General features: G+C 49.5%; 1 protein-coding gene across 1 annotated transcript in view; it reads right to left on the reverse strand.

Moving 5' to 3' along the window:
• ADAMTS2 (ADAM metallopeptidase with thrombospondin type 1 motif 2) overlaps positions 1 to 15,409 on the reverse strand; it is a 242,979-nt gene that overhangs the window by 96,838 nt on the left and 130,732 nt on the right. The window contains exon 4 of the mRNA XM_053907583.1: positions 4,088 to 4,290. Within this exon, the coding sequence (XP_053763558.1) occupies positions 4,088 to 4,290 (203 nt within the window). The remainder of the gene's footprint in view (positions 1 to 4,087; positions 4,291 to 15,409) is intronic.

Raw genomic sequence — 15,409 nt, forward strand, 5'->3', positions numbered from 1 at the left:
CCACAATGGTGATCTAAATCCAAATGTCAATGAATTACGAATGAATTAATTTACCCACCGGATGGCTACTATCAAAAATAACAAGTGTTGGTGAGGATGTAGAGAGACTGGAACCCTCGGGCACTGCTGGGAAGGAATGTAAAATGGTGCGCTGCTGCAGAAAACAGTATGGAGGTTCCTCAAAAAATACAAAATAGAGCTACCTTAGGGGCGCCTGGGCGGCTCAGTCAGCTAAGCGTCTGACTTCGGCTCAGGTTATGATCTCGCGGTTGGTGAGTTCGAGCCCCGCATCAGGGTCTGTGCTGACAGCGTGGAGCCTGGAGCCTGCTTCAGATTCTGTGTCTCCCTCTCTCTCTGCCCCTCCCCACCCTGCTCACCTGAGCACTCTCTCTGTCTCTGTCTCTGTCTCAAAAATAAAATAAGTAAATGTTAAAAAAAAATAGAACTATCATATAATCCTGAAATTCCACTTCTGGGTATATACTCCAAAAGACTGAAAAGCAGGGACATAAAGAGATATTTGTACACCCACATGCACAGCAGCATTACTCACAATAACCAAGAAGCAGAAGCAACTCAAGTGCTCATTGACAGATGAACGAATAAACACAAGGCAATGGATGCACACAAGGGGATTGTATTCAGCCTTAAAAAGGACATTCTGGCACATGCCACAACATGGATGAACCTTGCAGGCATTATGCTAAGTTAAATAAGCCAGTCACAAAAAGATAAATACCATATGACTCCTTTTATATGAGGTAACTAAATTAGTCAGAACCACAGGGACAGAAAGTAGAAGGGTGATTTCCAGGGGCCAGGGGAGGGGAGAGTAGGGAGTTAGTGTTTAATGGGGACAAGATGAGAGTTCTGGTGGATGGATGTTAGGGATGGTTCAACAGTGGTGTGAACATAGTTAATGTCCCAGGACTGCACACTTTATTTCTTTAAATGTTTATTTATTTTTGAGAGAGAGAGAGAGAGAGAGAGAAGGCAAGAGAGTGAGTGTGAGTACGAGAGGAGCACAGAGAGAGAGCAAGACAAAGAATCTGAAGCAGGCTCCAGGCTCTGAGCTGTCAGCACAGAGCCCGACGAAGGGCTCCAACCCACAAACCATGAGATTATGACCTGAGCCTAAGTCAGACGCTTAACCACCCCAATGAACTATACACTTTTAAAATAGTGAATGTAGGGGCACCTGGGTGGCTCAGTCAGTTAAGTGACTGATTTTAGCTCAAGTCATGATCTCACGGTTGGTGAGTTCGAGCCCCACATCAGGCTCTGTGCTGACAGCTCAAAGCCTGGAGCCTGCTTCGGATTCTGTGTCTCCCTCTCTCTCTGCCCCTCCCCCACTCATGCTCTGTCTTTGTCTCTCAGAAATAAATAAACGTTAAAAAATTAGAAAAAATAAAATAAAATAAAAATAAAATTGTGAAGGTGGTAAACTTTATATGTATTTTACCACAATTAAAAAAAATTTTAGGGCCCCTGGGTGACTCAGTCAGTTAAGCGTCCAACTCTTGATTTCAGCTCAGGTCATGATCTCATGGTTTCATGGGTTCAAGACCCACTGCACTGACAATGTGGAACCTACTTGAGATTCTGTCTCTTCCTCTCTCTCTCTGCCCCTCTCCTGCTTGTGCTCTCTCTGTCTCAAAATAAATAAGTAAACTTTTAAAAAATATTTTTAAGTTAAAATTTTAAAACTCCACTGAATATCAAATAAGGTAAAAGTTCAGTTCTCCCATCGTGCCAGCCACATTTTAAGTGCTCAAAGGTTGGCTAGTGGCTGCCACATTGAGCAGGGCAGAATTTTGAGCATTCTCAGCACTGCAGAAGGTTCTGTTGGACAGCGTTGCCCTGGAAGGTCATCCTTTCTCACTTATTCATGATTTCTCCATCTCCCTCCTCCCCAAGACCACCAAAGGGGCATGACTTCCATCAGCCCCTAGGGACTCTGTCCTGGGTGTGCACAGCCCTAAATGAGGACACAGTGCCTTATAGGGTCTTAATTGTCAGGGCAACACACACTCAAACAGGGTGCCTCATCTCCCTGACTACACTGGGAGGCAGAGCTCAGATTAGAAGGGGAGACATCCCCCCCCTTGTCTCTGAGCCCCAGGCTGTCTGCCATGCCCTGGGACAAGCATGTGTCCAATAAATGCTTGCTGGGTGCTACAGGGAAAAAAGACGCGACCCAACTACTGTTCCTCAGCTCCTCCAATTTATGTCATAAAACACTTTTTTCTTTGGCTATGATAAAATACATTTCAATTTAGGAATTTTTGTATTCCTCAGGCTTTTCAAGAAACTAACCAAACCATCCTATTACCCAAAGTTGGGATACAGTCAGATCACGAAGGTGGAAATGAATAAACTGAAGTTAACTGGCAAAACCGAGAAAAATTCTAGACTTCCTCCTACTGGCTCATGCAGCACCAGGTATGTGTGACAGAGGGACCCTTCACACCAGGTTAATGGTGGGGCTAGGAGTTAACTAACCCAAGTGTGACATAATAATAAATATCTACTGGTCTCTTCCCCCCAGTTCCTGACACAGACCTCCTAAACCCTGTAATTTCCAAGTGACAGGGGTGACAGGAGAAGTTTATTATTCATAATAAGCCCCTTTCAAGGGTACCTGAGTTTATGCTAATGAGGTGACTCTTGGTGGGACCTAGATGGCTTCAGGATGGGGGAAGCCAGTTGCCAGAGGAACCAACTGGGTGATCAGAAGGTTGGAACTTTTAGCACTGCCCCCCCTACTTCCGCCCCAGGCTCCTAGGGAGAAAGACGACCGAATCACCATGGCCAATAACACTGCCAGAAAAACTGTAAACCATGGAGTTTTGAGAGCTTCCAGGTTGGTAAACACACTGAGGTGCTGGGAGGGTGGTGTGCCCGGAAAGGGCAGGGAAGCTGTCAACCCTTCCCACCTACCTTGCCCCATGCATCTCTTTGACTCTTCCTGAGTTGCATCCTTTATAATATACCAGTGACAGTAAGTAGGGTTTTCCTGAGTTCTGTGAACCGAACCAAGCAAACAGTTGAACCCGAGGAGGGAGTCATGGGAACCCTTGATTTACGGCTGGTTGGGTCTTCTGACCAGGTTGTACAGGTGACAACCCAGGACTTGTGAGTGGCATCCGAAGTGAGGCCAGTCTTGTGGGACTGAGCCCTTACCCCGTGGGGTCCGTGCTAACTCTGGGTAGTGTCGGGAGCACTTGTTATGGAAAACCCACACATATGGTGTCAGAAGAGCTGGTGTGAGTATGGAAAACAGAGAGTTTTCCTTCAGCAGGACTTTCAGCCGGGTTGGAAGGCAGTGTAATTCTTGGGGAAGAGCACATATGTTCAAGGCAGGCAAGATTTTATATCTACTAGTCTTGCAGAATTAGTGTGAGGATTGCCTAAGATAATGCATGCCTACAGGGGCCTGGCACACAGTCACTCAGTAAGAGCTCAATGATCGTAGCCATCGTGGTTGTTTCATTGTTATTATTATTATTATTATTATCATAATTATTATTACTACATCAAAGGCACTTTTCAAAAACGAGATGAGGTTAAACACGACAACAGTCTCCAAAATAAAATATGCTTGGGGTACCTGGGTGGCTCAGTCTGTTAAGCGTCCTACTTTGGCTCAGGTCATAATCTCATAGTTCATGAGTTCAAGCCCCACGTCGGGCTCTGTGCTGACAGCTCAGAGCTCAGGGCCTGGAGCCTGCTTTGGATTCTGTGTCTCCCTCTCTCTCTGCCCCTCCCCCACTCATACTCTGTCTCTCTTTCCAAAATTAATTAATTAATTAATTAATTAAAATAAAATATGCTCTGCAAACCTGACTTTGGCCCCACTTTGGGGATGAAAGGGCTGAGTTCCAGAGGGTCGATGACTCACGTAAGGCAGGTAGAGAGGAAGGTGGACAGATGGGCAGGGGTCTCTCTGCCCAACAATTGGCTCGTTCAAATCCTCTTGCCCCTGACTTACCTCTGCACTGGGGTCCTGGGAGGTCTTGCCCACAGGCTGATATGGTGACCTTTCCAGCAGCCCCACTGCTCCACCCCACCACCGACTGCCACTTACGATGTTCATGAGCGTGAGCAGGTACTTCTGCACATGCTCCTTCCCATGGAACTGGACCACAGAGTCATCCACACCCAGCAGAACCTCGATGTTGTAGTCACCATCTGCAGCGTGCCTTCTCGCTCTGCGCCTCGAGCCATTGACACGCTCCTCCAGGACACCCAGGGCACGGCTGAGGTTATCCAGGCTGCCCGGGGGGGGCCCTGAAAGGACAGAGGACACAATCTGCAGTAGCAGCCCAGGCTTGCCAGGTACATTGAAACACGGCAAAACCCCACCTAGATACCACTCAGCACCAGCCTGGCCATTACCTTATTGAAGCACCTGAACTGTCCCCATTTTACAGAGGAACAAACAGAGATTCAGAGAGGGCAGAGTGAGTGTCAAGTGGGCTCAGACCCAGCAGCATGCAAACCAACTCCTTGGCCATCACAGAGACCGGGCCTGGAACCCAGCAGTGAATGGAGAGGCCAAGAAGCTGGGCTGCCCAGCTAGGAGTGTGCATGACCACAGCCAGCTCTTTCCATCCATTCACACACTTGAATACCCAAGAAGGGCCGCCCAGGTGCCCAAAGGCTGGTCTCCCCAGTGTGGCTACCACGTTAAAACCAGGGAGACGAAGGGCCAGCCCTGGTGGTGTGTGTCCCACAGCATCTCCTTAGGCAGCTCCTCTCCCAGAACTTGCTTCCACTGAAGCAAGGCCCCTCATCTCTAGGCAAGGCCCACTCACACCTGTGCAGGGTCAAGACCACCCATGGGCACTCCTCTCCCCTCTCTCTCTCCAGTAAATTGTGTCTACTCCTTGTCACAGGCTGAGGAGATGGGTGGTTGCCTGACTGAATTGTGCAGGGATAAGGACTCCACAGTCTGCCTGGGGTGGGAGAGAGGGTCCAAGGGGCCTCAGCTGAGGGTCCCAGGGGCCTGGAACTCTGTTAGGCCCAGGAGCCCAAAATGGCATCTCCCTGTCAGCACAGCTGTGGTATCTGCTCTGGTTCTCTTCTCCTTTCCCACCAGGCCTGGAGCCCACCCTGGACTAGAGTTCAGGCCTAGTCCCCCTGAGGAGGTGACATTTCAGTTGACACGTGAAGGATGAGAAGGAGCAGGTCCAGTGAGAAATGAGGGTACAATCATTCCATGGATAGAGGACAACAGTCTTCTCTTGTCACTGAGAAGGGTCTTCTCAAGACTCCGTGCACTCCATCCCCCGTAGATGTGCAGCCAGCTCTGTGGGGGAGGCAGATGGGGACCAAACGTGTCCCTGAGGCCAGTGCTGGAGGGCCGTGGACCCCCTTCCCTGTGGGCCTTTTGGAGGACCCTTGCTGGGCTTGATGGGGAGCGCCAACTCTGAGCTGGAGTAGCAGCAGCAGAGAGGGCATCCCAGGTGAAGAGGTCAGCGTGGCAAAGTCCTCCCTGTGGGATTTGCAAAGCCCCAGGACAGCAAACACACAGGCGCCCTTGAACCTACAGAACCAGCATCTACCACACGATGCTTCTGAGCCCTTTGCAGACTCAGGACCCAGGGTCTCTCTTCTCCAGGTTAAACGTTTTTGTTTCTGCCAATTTCAGTTTCCCCAACCCATCCCTCAGTGCTGGCAAAGTATGGGGACCGCTCCGGGGCGTGTTAACAACATTGGATCCCATGGCCCTGGGCTGGACCCCAGCTCCTCCTGGGCTGAGTGGCTTGTCTAAGTCACTTAATCTTTCTGCTCCTGGGATTCCTTGATGCTAAACTGGGGACAGTAATGAGGACAGTGGGGAGCCTCCTCCTTGCAGTGGGTATCAGATGGCTGCTGGGGTGGCAGAGCTTTGTCCCTGTCCCCACCCCCAAATGCGGGGCTTGGTGCAGGCAGTACCCTGTGCTCCATGGGCTGTGGGTGAGCTCGGCCTCTGCGACCCACTGATTCCCCTGGAGGGCGGGTCCCTGGGCATTCCCTGGATGCAATTCGGTTTCCCCTTCTCCCGTCCTGTCCCTGATTCTCTGAGGCATCCTGCCTGATCCCTTCTGGAGACTCTAAAACTGGGGACAGCTCTTGGAAGCTTCTTGCCTCGTCATCCTTTGCCTGAGACATGAGCAAAAAAAGCCCTAGCTGCCATGCAGAAGAAGGGTCCCCCCCAGCACAGGGAATGCCAGGAACCCAAATCCCCGTTGTTAGGCACTAGAAAGATAGGGTCCTGCCACAGATGCCTCCAGTCAGGGGAGCCTTGGCCTGCAGGGATCCTGGCTTCTTCTGTCTACCGTAGAGCAGCCACCCGTGGGGACCAGCAACTTCTCATGGGGAAAGGCTGTGTACAGAGGGCAACAGGAGCCAAGAGCAGGAGATGGACAGCTCTGACAGCTTGTTATCCTGGTCCGAGCCAGTAATGACGGATGGAACAAAGGGCTGGGTGAGCTCTGTGTCACTGTGGCTTCATACATGGGCTGTAAGCATGCAGGAGCTCCAAAGGGAGGAGGGGAGAGTGGCCAGGAGCCCACCTCCAACCCTGAGGGACCAGGAGGAACAAAGGCCTTTAGGCCAGGTAAGCAACCCGGTGCACAGGGACAGGCCAGGAAGACCAGTGTTGGTGTCAGGGGATTACTAGGCAGTTGACCCAGGATCAGACAGGAGCCTGCCACTCGTCCCTCAGGGGGCCACAAATCCCTACAGTGGGACTTGGCTTGAGCAACAGGCCTGCTGAAACCAGGATGGGGTCTCTGCACGGCCTGGGCTTCAGGATGGAGCCCGTTGTAGGGAAACTGAGGAGACATCTAAGATTGACAGTGGAAGAGATTTCAGCCTGGCCTCTGGGTCCTATCAGTGCTCATGTGGCCCTAGGCCTAGGGACTTGGCAGACACTGCTGATCTTGGGGATGTGTTCCCGTAGGTCTTGCCAGGTCTGAGCAGGGCTGAGGCTTCCAGAGGCAGGGGTGTCACCTGTTTCTCCCCATCGGCACTTTGACCTTTGGTTTTGGGGCATCCCTACAGGGCTTGGGGCTTGGGGGAAGGTATTCTAGAATGTCCAAGTCATCCCCCAAATACTCATGATCCAAGTAATAACTATAACAGTAATAATTACGCTTGAGGTGAAATTGGCATTTCTGTTGTGTCTTTAGTAAAGGTTGCTGTTTTTCATGGACCTGAAACATAAATTTTGCTAAAAACTGTGCTTGCCTGGCAGATCTGGCTACAAGATGTGTCCCAGCCAGCTCTGGCCAAGAGGCAGCCCCTTCAACCCTCCCACCCATGGGGAACATTGGGAGGGGTCACTGCATGACAACTCCCAGGATCAGGGGCACACTCTGATGCCTTTGGGGGCCAGGAGGGCAGTGACAGCAGCAGGTCAGGTGGCCTGGGGACATGGGCCCCATGTGTCCCACCTCTAGGCATGGCTGTCGATCCACAGCCCAGTGTTACCTGCCCATCACTTGCCCCCAACCTGTGACCCCCCTGTCCTAATTCCTCAAGAGAAGATGGCTCTTCTAGATTTTAACACAAAATCTCCCAATTCTGAAATACTGTCAACCCAATGAGTTATTTTTAAAATATCATGTGAGGGGCGCCTGGGTGGCTCAGTCGGTTGAGTGACCGACTTCGGCTCAGGTCATGATCTCACGATTTGTGAGTTCAAGCCCCACCTCAGGCTCTGTGCTGACAGCTCAGAGTCTGGAGCCTGCTTCGGATTCTGTGTCTCCCTCTCTCTCTGCCCCACCCCCACTCATGCTCTGTCTCTCTCTGTCTCAGAAATAAATAAACATAAAAAAATCTTTAAATAAATAAATAAATAAATAAATAAATAAATAAATAAATAAATAAAATGTGGCCCTAATAAGCACCTCTATGGCTGGTTTCACCTAGGGACCACCCATCAGTAACCCTGGGCTTGACAGGGGCAGAGGGTAACATCGAGCCTCTTCCCCAGGGAAGAGGTTTTTTTTTTAATGGAAATTACCATTTTTCTGCTTCCCAAGGTGGTTCTGAAGGTGAGCTGTCCCTGCTTGTTGGAAATGCAAAGAAATAAATGTGTAAAAATAGAGTAGCAATTCCTCAAATCCCCTGTCAGACTTAAGTAGCTGGTGTCTCCTCTGGGAGCGGCAAGGATGGCCCTGAATCATCCCCAGACAGCCCAGCAGGATGATCAGCTCTGCACGGGCACTGCGTGCAGGCCCGCCCTCCCCATCCCTGTCTCCACCCCTGGAGGGGCCCCTGGCCAGCACCTGCCATGTGTGCGTGTGTGCGTCAGGGTGCACAGGGGGACATGAGGACCCCGGGAGGGACAGAAAAGCAGTCACTTGGCCCTGGTCTGACTTAGTCCTCTGTTCTGTCAGAGCCCTCCCCTCTCTGCTTCTCCTTCATCTCCTTTACCTCCCTCACTTCTGCTTTCCCTGCTTGGTGTCTGTCCCGTGGCCAGGTGGCAGGTTTGTGCCAGCAGGTGCAGGGGGAGTCCCATCAGTCTTTCCATCTGTGAGATGGGGACAGTGATGGGATGCACACCACAGGGGCCTGTTTGTCAACCCCGAAGAGGAGACATATGCACAGGGCCAAGTGGCGGGGCGGGACCAGATGGCAGGCTGCCTCGCCTGAGTCTGAGCTGCTTTCAGAGTCCCTATCCCACCTCCAGCATCTGCTCTGCACCACTGTGATGTGGAGGGAGTTCCTGCTCCTGTCTGGAGGAGGCAGCAGACGAGAGGCTTTAGGGACAAGTGAGAATTATTCTGGAAGACTCTTTGTGGACAGGTGGTGCTGCAGGGGAGCTGGGCTCTCAGCCCCACCTTCAGCTACAGGGGCACCAGGGTCCAGACACCACACCCTGGGTTGTTGGTGTCATGATGACTTGAGATCCCAGGCCAGGATAACAAGCTGTCAGAGCTGTCCATCTCCTGCTCTTGGCTCCTGTTGCCCTCTGTACACAGCCTTTCCCCATGAGAAGTTGCTGGTCCCCACGGGTGGCTGCTCTACGGTAGACAGAAGAAGCCAGGATCCCTGCAGGCCAAGGCTCCCCTGACTGGAGGCATCTGTGGCAGGACCCTATCTTTCTAGTGCCTAACAACGGGGATTTGGGTTCCTGGCATTCCCTGTGCTGGGGGGGACCCTTCTTCTGCATGGCAGCTAGGGCTTTTTTTGCTCATGTCTCAGGCAAAGGATGACGAGGCAAGAAGCTTCCAAGAGCTGTCCCCAGTTTTAGAGTCTCCAGAAGGGATCAGGCAGGATGCCTCAGAGAATCAGGGACAGGACGGGAGAAGGGGAAACCGAATTGCATCCAGGGAATGCCCAGGGACCCGCCCTCCAGGGGAATCAGTGGGTCGCAGAGGCCGAGCTCACCCACAGCCCATGGAGCACAGGGTACTGCCTGCACCAAGCCCTGCATTTGGGGGTGGGGACAGGGACAAAGCTCTGCCACCCCAGCAGCCATCTGATACCCACTGCAAGGAGGAGGCTCCCCACTGTCCTCATTACTGTCCCCAGTTTAGCATCAAGGAATCCCAGGAGCAGAAAGATTAAGTGACTTAGACAAGCCACTCAGCCCAGGAGGAGCTGGGGTCCAGCCCAGGGCCATGGGATCCAATGTTGTTAACACGCCCCGGAGCGGTCCCCATACTTTGCCAGCACTGAGGGATGGGTTGGGGAAACTGAAATTGGCAGAAACAAAAACGTTTAACCTGGAGAAGAGAGACCCTGGGTCCTGAGTCTGCAAAGGGCTCAGAAGCATCGTGTGGTAGATGCTGGTTCTGTAGGTTCAAGGGCGCCTGTGTGTTTGCTGTCCTGGGGCTTTGCAAATCCCACAGGGAGGACTTTGCCACGCTGACCTCTTCACCTGGGATGCCCTCTCTGCTGCTGCTACTCCAGCTCAGAGTTGGCGCTCCCCATCAAGCCCAGCAAGGGTCCTCCAAAAGGCCCACAGGGAAGGGGGTCCACGGCCCTCCAGCACTGGCCTCAGGGACACATTTGGTCCCCATCTGCCTCCCCCACAGAGCTGGCTGCACATCTACGGGGGATGGAGTACACGGAGTCTTGAGAAGACCCTTCTCAGTGACAAGAGAAGACTGTTGTCCTCTATCCATGGAATGATTGTACCCTCATTTCTCACTGGACCTGCTCCTTCTCATCCTTCACATGCCAACTGAAATGTCACCTCCTCAGGGGGACTAGGTTTATTTCATCCTGATTAAAATAGGCTCTCCCCTCCTCCAACATCTCCCTGACAGCATCTTGTCTTCTTCTTTCATAAAACACACCACCATTTGTGGTTCCAATCTCATCTGTGAATCTGCTGGGCCCTAAGGTCCTCTCCCGCCTCAGAGAGAGGCCCTCTGGAAGACAGGAGCCATGGGTCCTGGGTGCCTCGCTTTCCTGAGTGCCCTACAAGTCACAGCAGGGCTGGGAAGGAAAGGAGTCAGGGCAGAGAGGCAATGGGAGGGTGCTTGGGGCCAGCAGTGGGGCTGGGAGAAGAGGCAGGTGGAGCAGGGCTGGGTTGGGGGAGCAGGAGCAAAAATGAGCTGGCACAAAATCCAGCTATGCACTGCTTACCCAAGACACAGCTAAGATAAAATGACCCAGGGGCCTTCAGAAGAATGGTGCAACAATAGAGGGACCATGTGATTGCCAACAACAACCAAAAAAAGCAAAGTAAAACAGTATTTATGAGATGAAATATAACCCAAGGCATTAATGGGACAAACTGATCAGCAATTCATTGAGAAGATATAAAAGATATGAAACCTAACAAAGCTTCAACCTGATCCAAGGAAAAATAGACAAATTGCAGTTCTATGTGCATTTTTATACATTTATTCCAGAAAACAATAGATGGATTAGTGTAACATGAGGTAAGGCTGTTGGGGATCTGCATTACTGAGACAACCTAGCTGAAGCCCAAACAACAAGAAAACGTGCCCCTTTCAAGCACACGTGGAACACATTCCAAATCTGACTATGTATTAGGACAGCAAGAAAACTCAAAAGTCATGTCCATAGCCACCACCACAGAGAGAAAATCAAAGAAAACAAGAAGAGGAAATGCCCTCAAACCCCAAACACCAGAAATTAAAGATACAGTTTCAATAAGCCTACACTAGATATTGGATATAAAGTCTAATCGCTGGCTCAGTTTAGGAAACCTGAATAAACCTTAGGAAAAACTGAAAAACTAGTCAAAGAAAAACCTAGAGGGTTTTATAGGACAGTTTTACCAAGCCTACAAGGAATAGATACTTCTCATCTGATGTAAAATATGTACACAAAGGCCAGTGCCTTTCTTTCTAGCTAAGAAAGAGAATGGGCAAAAGGGCTTCTCAAATACAGCAACAAAGCCCATGAAATATCTAGGAATAAAAAGGAATGAATGTATAAAGACCACACAATGAGTAGTCAAATATAGTCTGAAACTCCCCCCAAATACAAAGGAAGACCTCAATAAATGGAGATACAACAATGCTATCCTGGACGGCAAGTTGATTCTCCTCCAAATCCATCTACAAATTTAACACAATTAAATAAATAACCCAATAAAATACCCAAGTTTGACTCTCCTCCAAATCAATCTACAAATGTAACACAATCTTCATCAAAGAATTATTAAAACCCAACAAAATAAGATATAACTGGAAGGCTAGAAGGGAAAAAAAGCCAGAAAAATCTTGAAACTATTGAAAAATAATAATAATGGGGGGTACTTACATTTAAAAAAATTTTTTTTAATGTTTATTCATTTTTGAGAGAGAGAGACAGACAGACAGACAGAGCACCAACAGGGGAGGGGCAGAGAGAGGGAGACACAGAATCTGAAGCAGAATCCAGGCTCTGAGCCATCAGCACAGAGCCCGACACAGGTTGAACCCATGAACCGTGAGATCATGACCTGAGCCAGTCAGTTGCTTAACTGACTGAGCCACCCAGGCATCCCTCGGGGGTACTTACCTTTCAAATTAACAGAACATATTACAAGATATGTTTATGTTCTTTATATGTTTAATATGCTAATTTTTAGTATTACAAAATATTAGTACATAGACCATTGCTGTCATGAAAGACAGATCAATGGTACCGAATACAAAGTCCAAAAACAGATCCAAACACATGAGGGGCTTCTGGGTAAAATAATAGATTGAACATATACAACCAATTTAGCTCCTTCCTGGAATCCCATTACAACTTTAGTAAAGTGATTTTTTTTTTTAAATCACAAGGCTACAAGGACACAGAGAGCAGCAGAGGAAAAACTAACAGAACTGTTGGAGGCTGGAAAGCAGATGGTCTCATAGTAATGGACTTACTATATCAGAGAAAGTTGAATCCCAAGCTGGCAATGAGAAAAACCAAGAGACTCTTCTAGTCTACATCATAAAATCCACCAAAGGCACCAAGCACTTCTGGGAGTGGGAGTGAAGACAGGATTGAAATAAGCAGGACCAGTTGGTGGCTAGTGCCAAATGCCCTGCCCATATACTGTGCCCTTGTGACAGCCCTGACAACTAACACTGGTATTGGTCTGGAAGCTCGTTCCCTCTCAGAAAGGTGGAAAAGGGTCTGTGGCCTGCAGGTACCAGGTATATTTGAGAGCATAGGCACCAAACTAAAACCAGGAGGACTAAATCAATGCTGAGGCACTAACTCCCTTCCACAATTCACCCCAGTATTCTAGAGGTCAGGCCTTTACCCCTCAGGATGGAGACTGGGAGGGGTCTTCTCTACAGAATCTGATCAAAAGACCAAAAGGTAGTATCACTGTCCACAGTTCCCCCTGCCTACATGTTTCAAGCTCCTAGTCATTTCTTTTGTTGCCCAACGTTACACATGAATAGCTAGCCAGGGATCACTGGCTCTCCCGGGGAAACTCCAGACATGGCAGATGGAGACCAAGAAGAGGCAGACAACCAAACAACAGGAAAGTGGGGGGAAAAGAGACGATACAGGAAGGTGGGGGCAGCCCATCATCAATAACCTCTGAGAGCTAGGAGAAGATATACAAGGATAGTATGAGAACAAGGACAGGATGAGAACAATAAAAAGGGTCCTTTGAAATTAAAACCATTTCAGCAGAAATGACAAACTCAGTGGAAAGACTAGGGAGATAAAGTTGAGAAATCCCCCAGGAAGTAAAACAATGAAACAAAGACACTTGAACAATCAGGAGAGGGAAGTTAAGAAAATTAGAAGACCAGACTGGAGATGTATCATCCATACAATAGAAATTTCATAAAGAGAGGAAAGGGAAAATAGACAGGAAAAGAATTAATGAAATAATTCAAGAAAATTCCTCACAATGGGAAGGTGTTTGCCAGATTGAAAGGGCCCAGCTAGTACTCAAAACACAGATGAAAACAGAACTGCACCACGGCACATCACCATGGTATTTCAGAACGCAGAGAAAATTCTACAGACTTTCACAGGGCATAGGAGGGCACTGGGGGAAGCAGATACATAAGAGGTTCGGAACAAAGGATTGGAATCAGAATGGCTTTAGTCTTCCCTGAATTCAAAGCAGGACAACAATGGAGCAAAGCTTTCGAAGTCCAAAGAAAGATTACTTCCTAGCTAAAAGTCTATACCCAAACAAATTCTCCAGCAAGTATGAAAGTGAAATAAAGACATTTCCAGGCGTGTCAGCTCTCTAAAGTTTTATCTGCCCAGCACCTCTTCTCAAGAAGCTACTGAAAGTCACATTTCTTCAAAACAAGAGGGGCAATCAAGAAAATGGAAGACTGGAGATGGGGGGAGCAGGAGACCCAATAAAAAAAATGAAGAGGGAATCCCTTGGAGGATGGTAAAAAGTGATCCCAGGACAGCAGTTCTGCACCAGATGTGGAGGGCAGCTGAGCAGTCTTGCCTCCATGTGATGCAAGAGACAGACAGTCATCGCTAAGACACAGGTCCCCCCACCACATTTCCACTGGACCATCCTCTTAACCCAAAGACAGAACACCCAGGAGAGCTTGGTCCAGATTCTCATCCATGTGCTGCTGAGGGTCTCTCTCCTCGTGCTCTGCTGAGGACACACGTATCACTCCTGGAAGTTCTTAGCTTTTCCCCAAGAGCCAGAGGGACATGGCGGGCTCGAAAGTGGAAAGTACAGGGCAGGCCATTCCCTCTGACCACACTTCTGTCTGGTGCCTGGTGCACACCTCAGCCTTGCCAGGCACCCGGCTGTGGAGAGCCCTGTGTTTCCCCAGACTCCCTTGTGACCTTGCTTGCCACTTCCCCTTAGAAGGGGCCTTGTCAGCTCCCAGCAAAGGGGAAGTCAGCCCATGACCCGGAGAGTGCTCTCCTCACCCTCTCCTGGAGCCTCTGTCCAGCGGGGGCAGTGCTGCTCTCTCGTTGCAGAGCTTGTGTGTGCTTGCTTTCCAGTTTTAATATTAATTTAATATCATTTCTGATATTCATTTATATGTAAGCTGTAAATAGCTCATCAAATAATAAAACAGTAAATGAAATTAGTAAATGACAGGGTAGCAATTTGAAAGCAGGGGTTTGGTAAATGGTGAACATGAAGCAGGTGTGGACATTCTGGCAACCTGGCACCATTCAGTCAATTATGTGTAAGAGCACCGGGTGGCCAGTAATGTCACTTTTGGGTCCACTGCGTAAAGACAGGATATAGCGACCCTTCCCCTGTGGGCCATTTTTCGCTGCCCTGGACAAGGTGTGCAGACAGGCATGCTCACACAGGTCCTTAAGGAAGCAATTGAGAGCTGTTCACAGCAGCATTGCTTGGACAGGTTTCTGGGAGTTGGAGACAACGTGGCTGTCATCAGAGGGCAGGAGGAGGGGCAAAATGAGGCAGGTGCACCCCACACAGTGCTACATGGATGTTAGAGGTTTGACATCAACATACAGGACAGATGGATCTCAGAAACATGGCTGAATGCAGAAAGTGAGACATGGCGGGCTGTACAACACAGCACCATTTATGCCAGTTAGACACATACAGACCCAAGCAAGGAGCAACACTGATTTTGCAAAAATAGACACTGACTGGGGCCCGTTTGGGTGGCTTGGTTAAGCCTCTGAGTCTTGATTTCAGCTCAGGTCATGATCTCACAGTTCATGGGTTTGAGCCCCACATCGGCACCACACCCATAGCTCAGAGCCTGCTTGGGATTCTCTCTCTCCCTCTCTCTCTCTGCCCCTCCCCTGCTTGTGATCTCTCTCTCTCTCTCTCTCTCTCTCAAAATAAATAAATAAACTTAAAGGGCACTTGGGTGGCTCAGTAGGTTCAGCATCCAACTTTAGCTCAGGTAATGATCTCACGGTTTGTGAGTTTGAGCCCCATATTGGGCTCTGTGCTGACAGCTCAGAGCCTGGAGCCTGCTTTGGATCCTGTGTCTCCCTCTCTCTCTGCCCCTCCCCT

The sequence above is a fragment of the Panthera pardus genome, unplaced genomic scaffold, assembly GCF_024362965.1.
Source record: "Panthera pardus isolate Hobbes unplaced genomic scaffold, ASM2436296v1 HiC_scaffold_2, whole genome shotgun sequence".
Classification (NCBI taxonomy): Eukaryota; Metazoa; Chordata; class Mammalia; order Carnivora; family Felidae; genus Panthera; species Panthera pardus.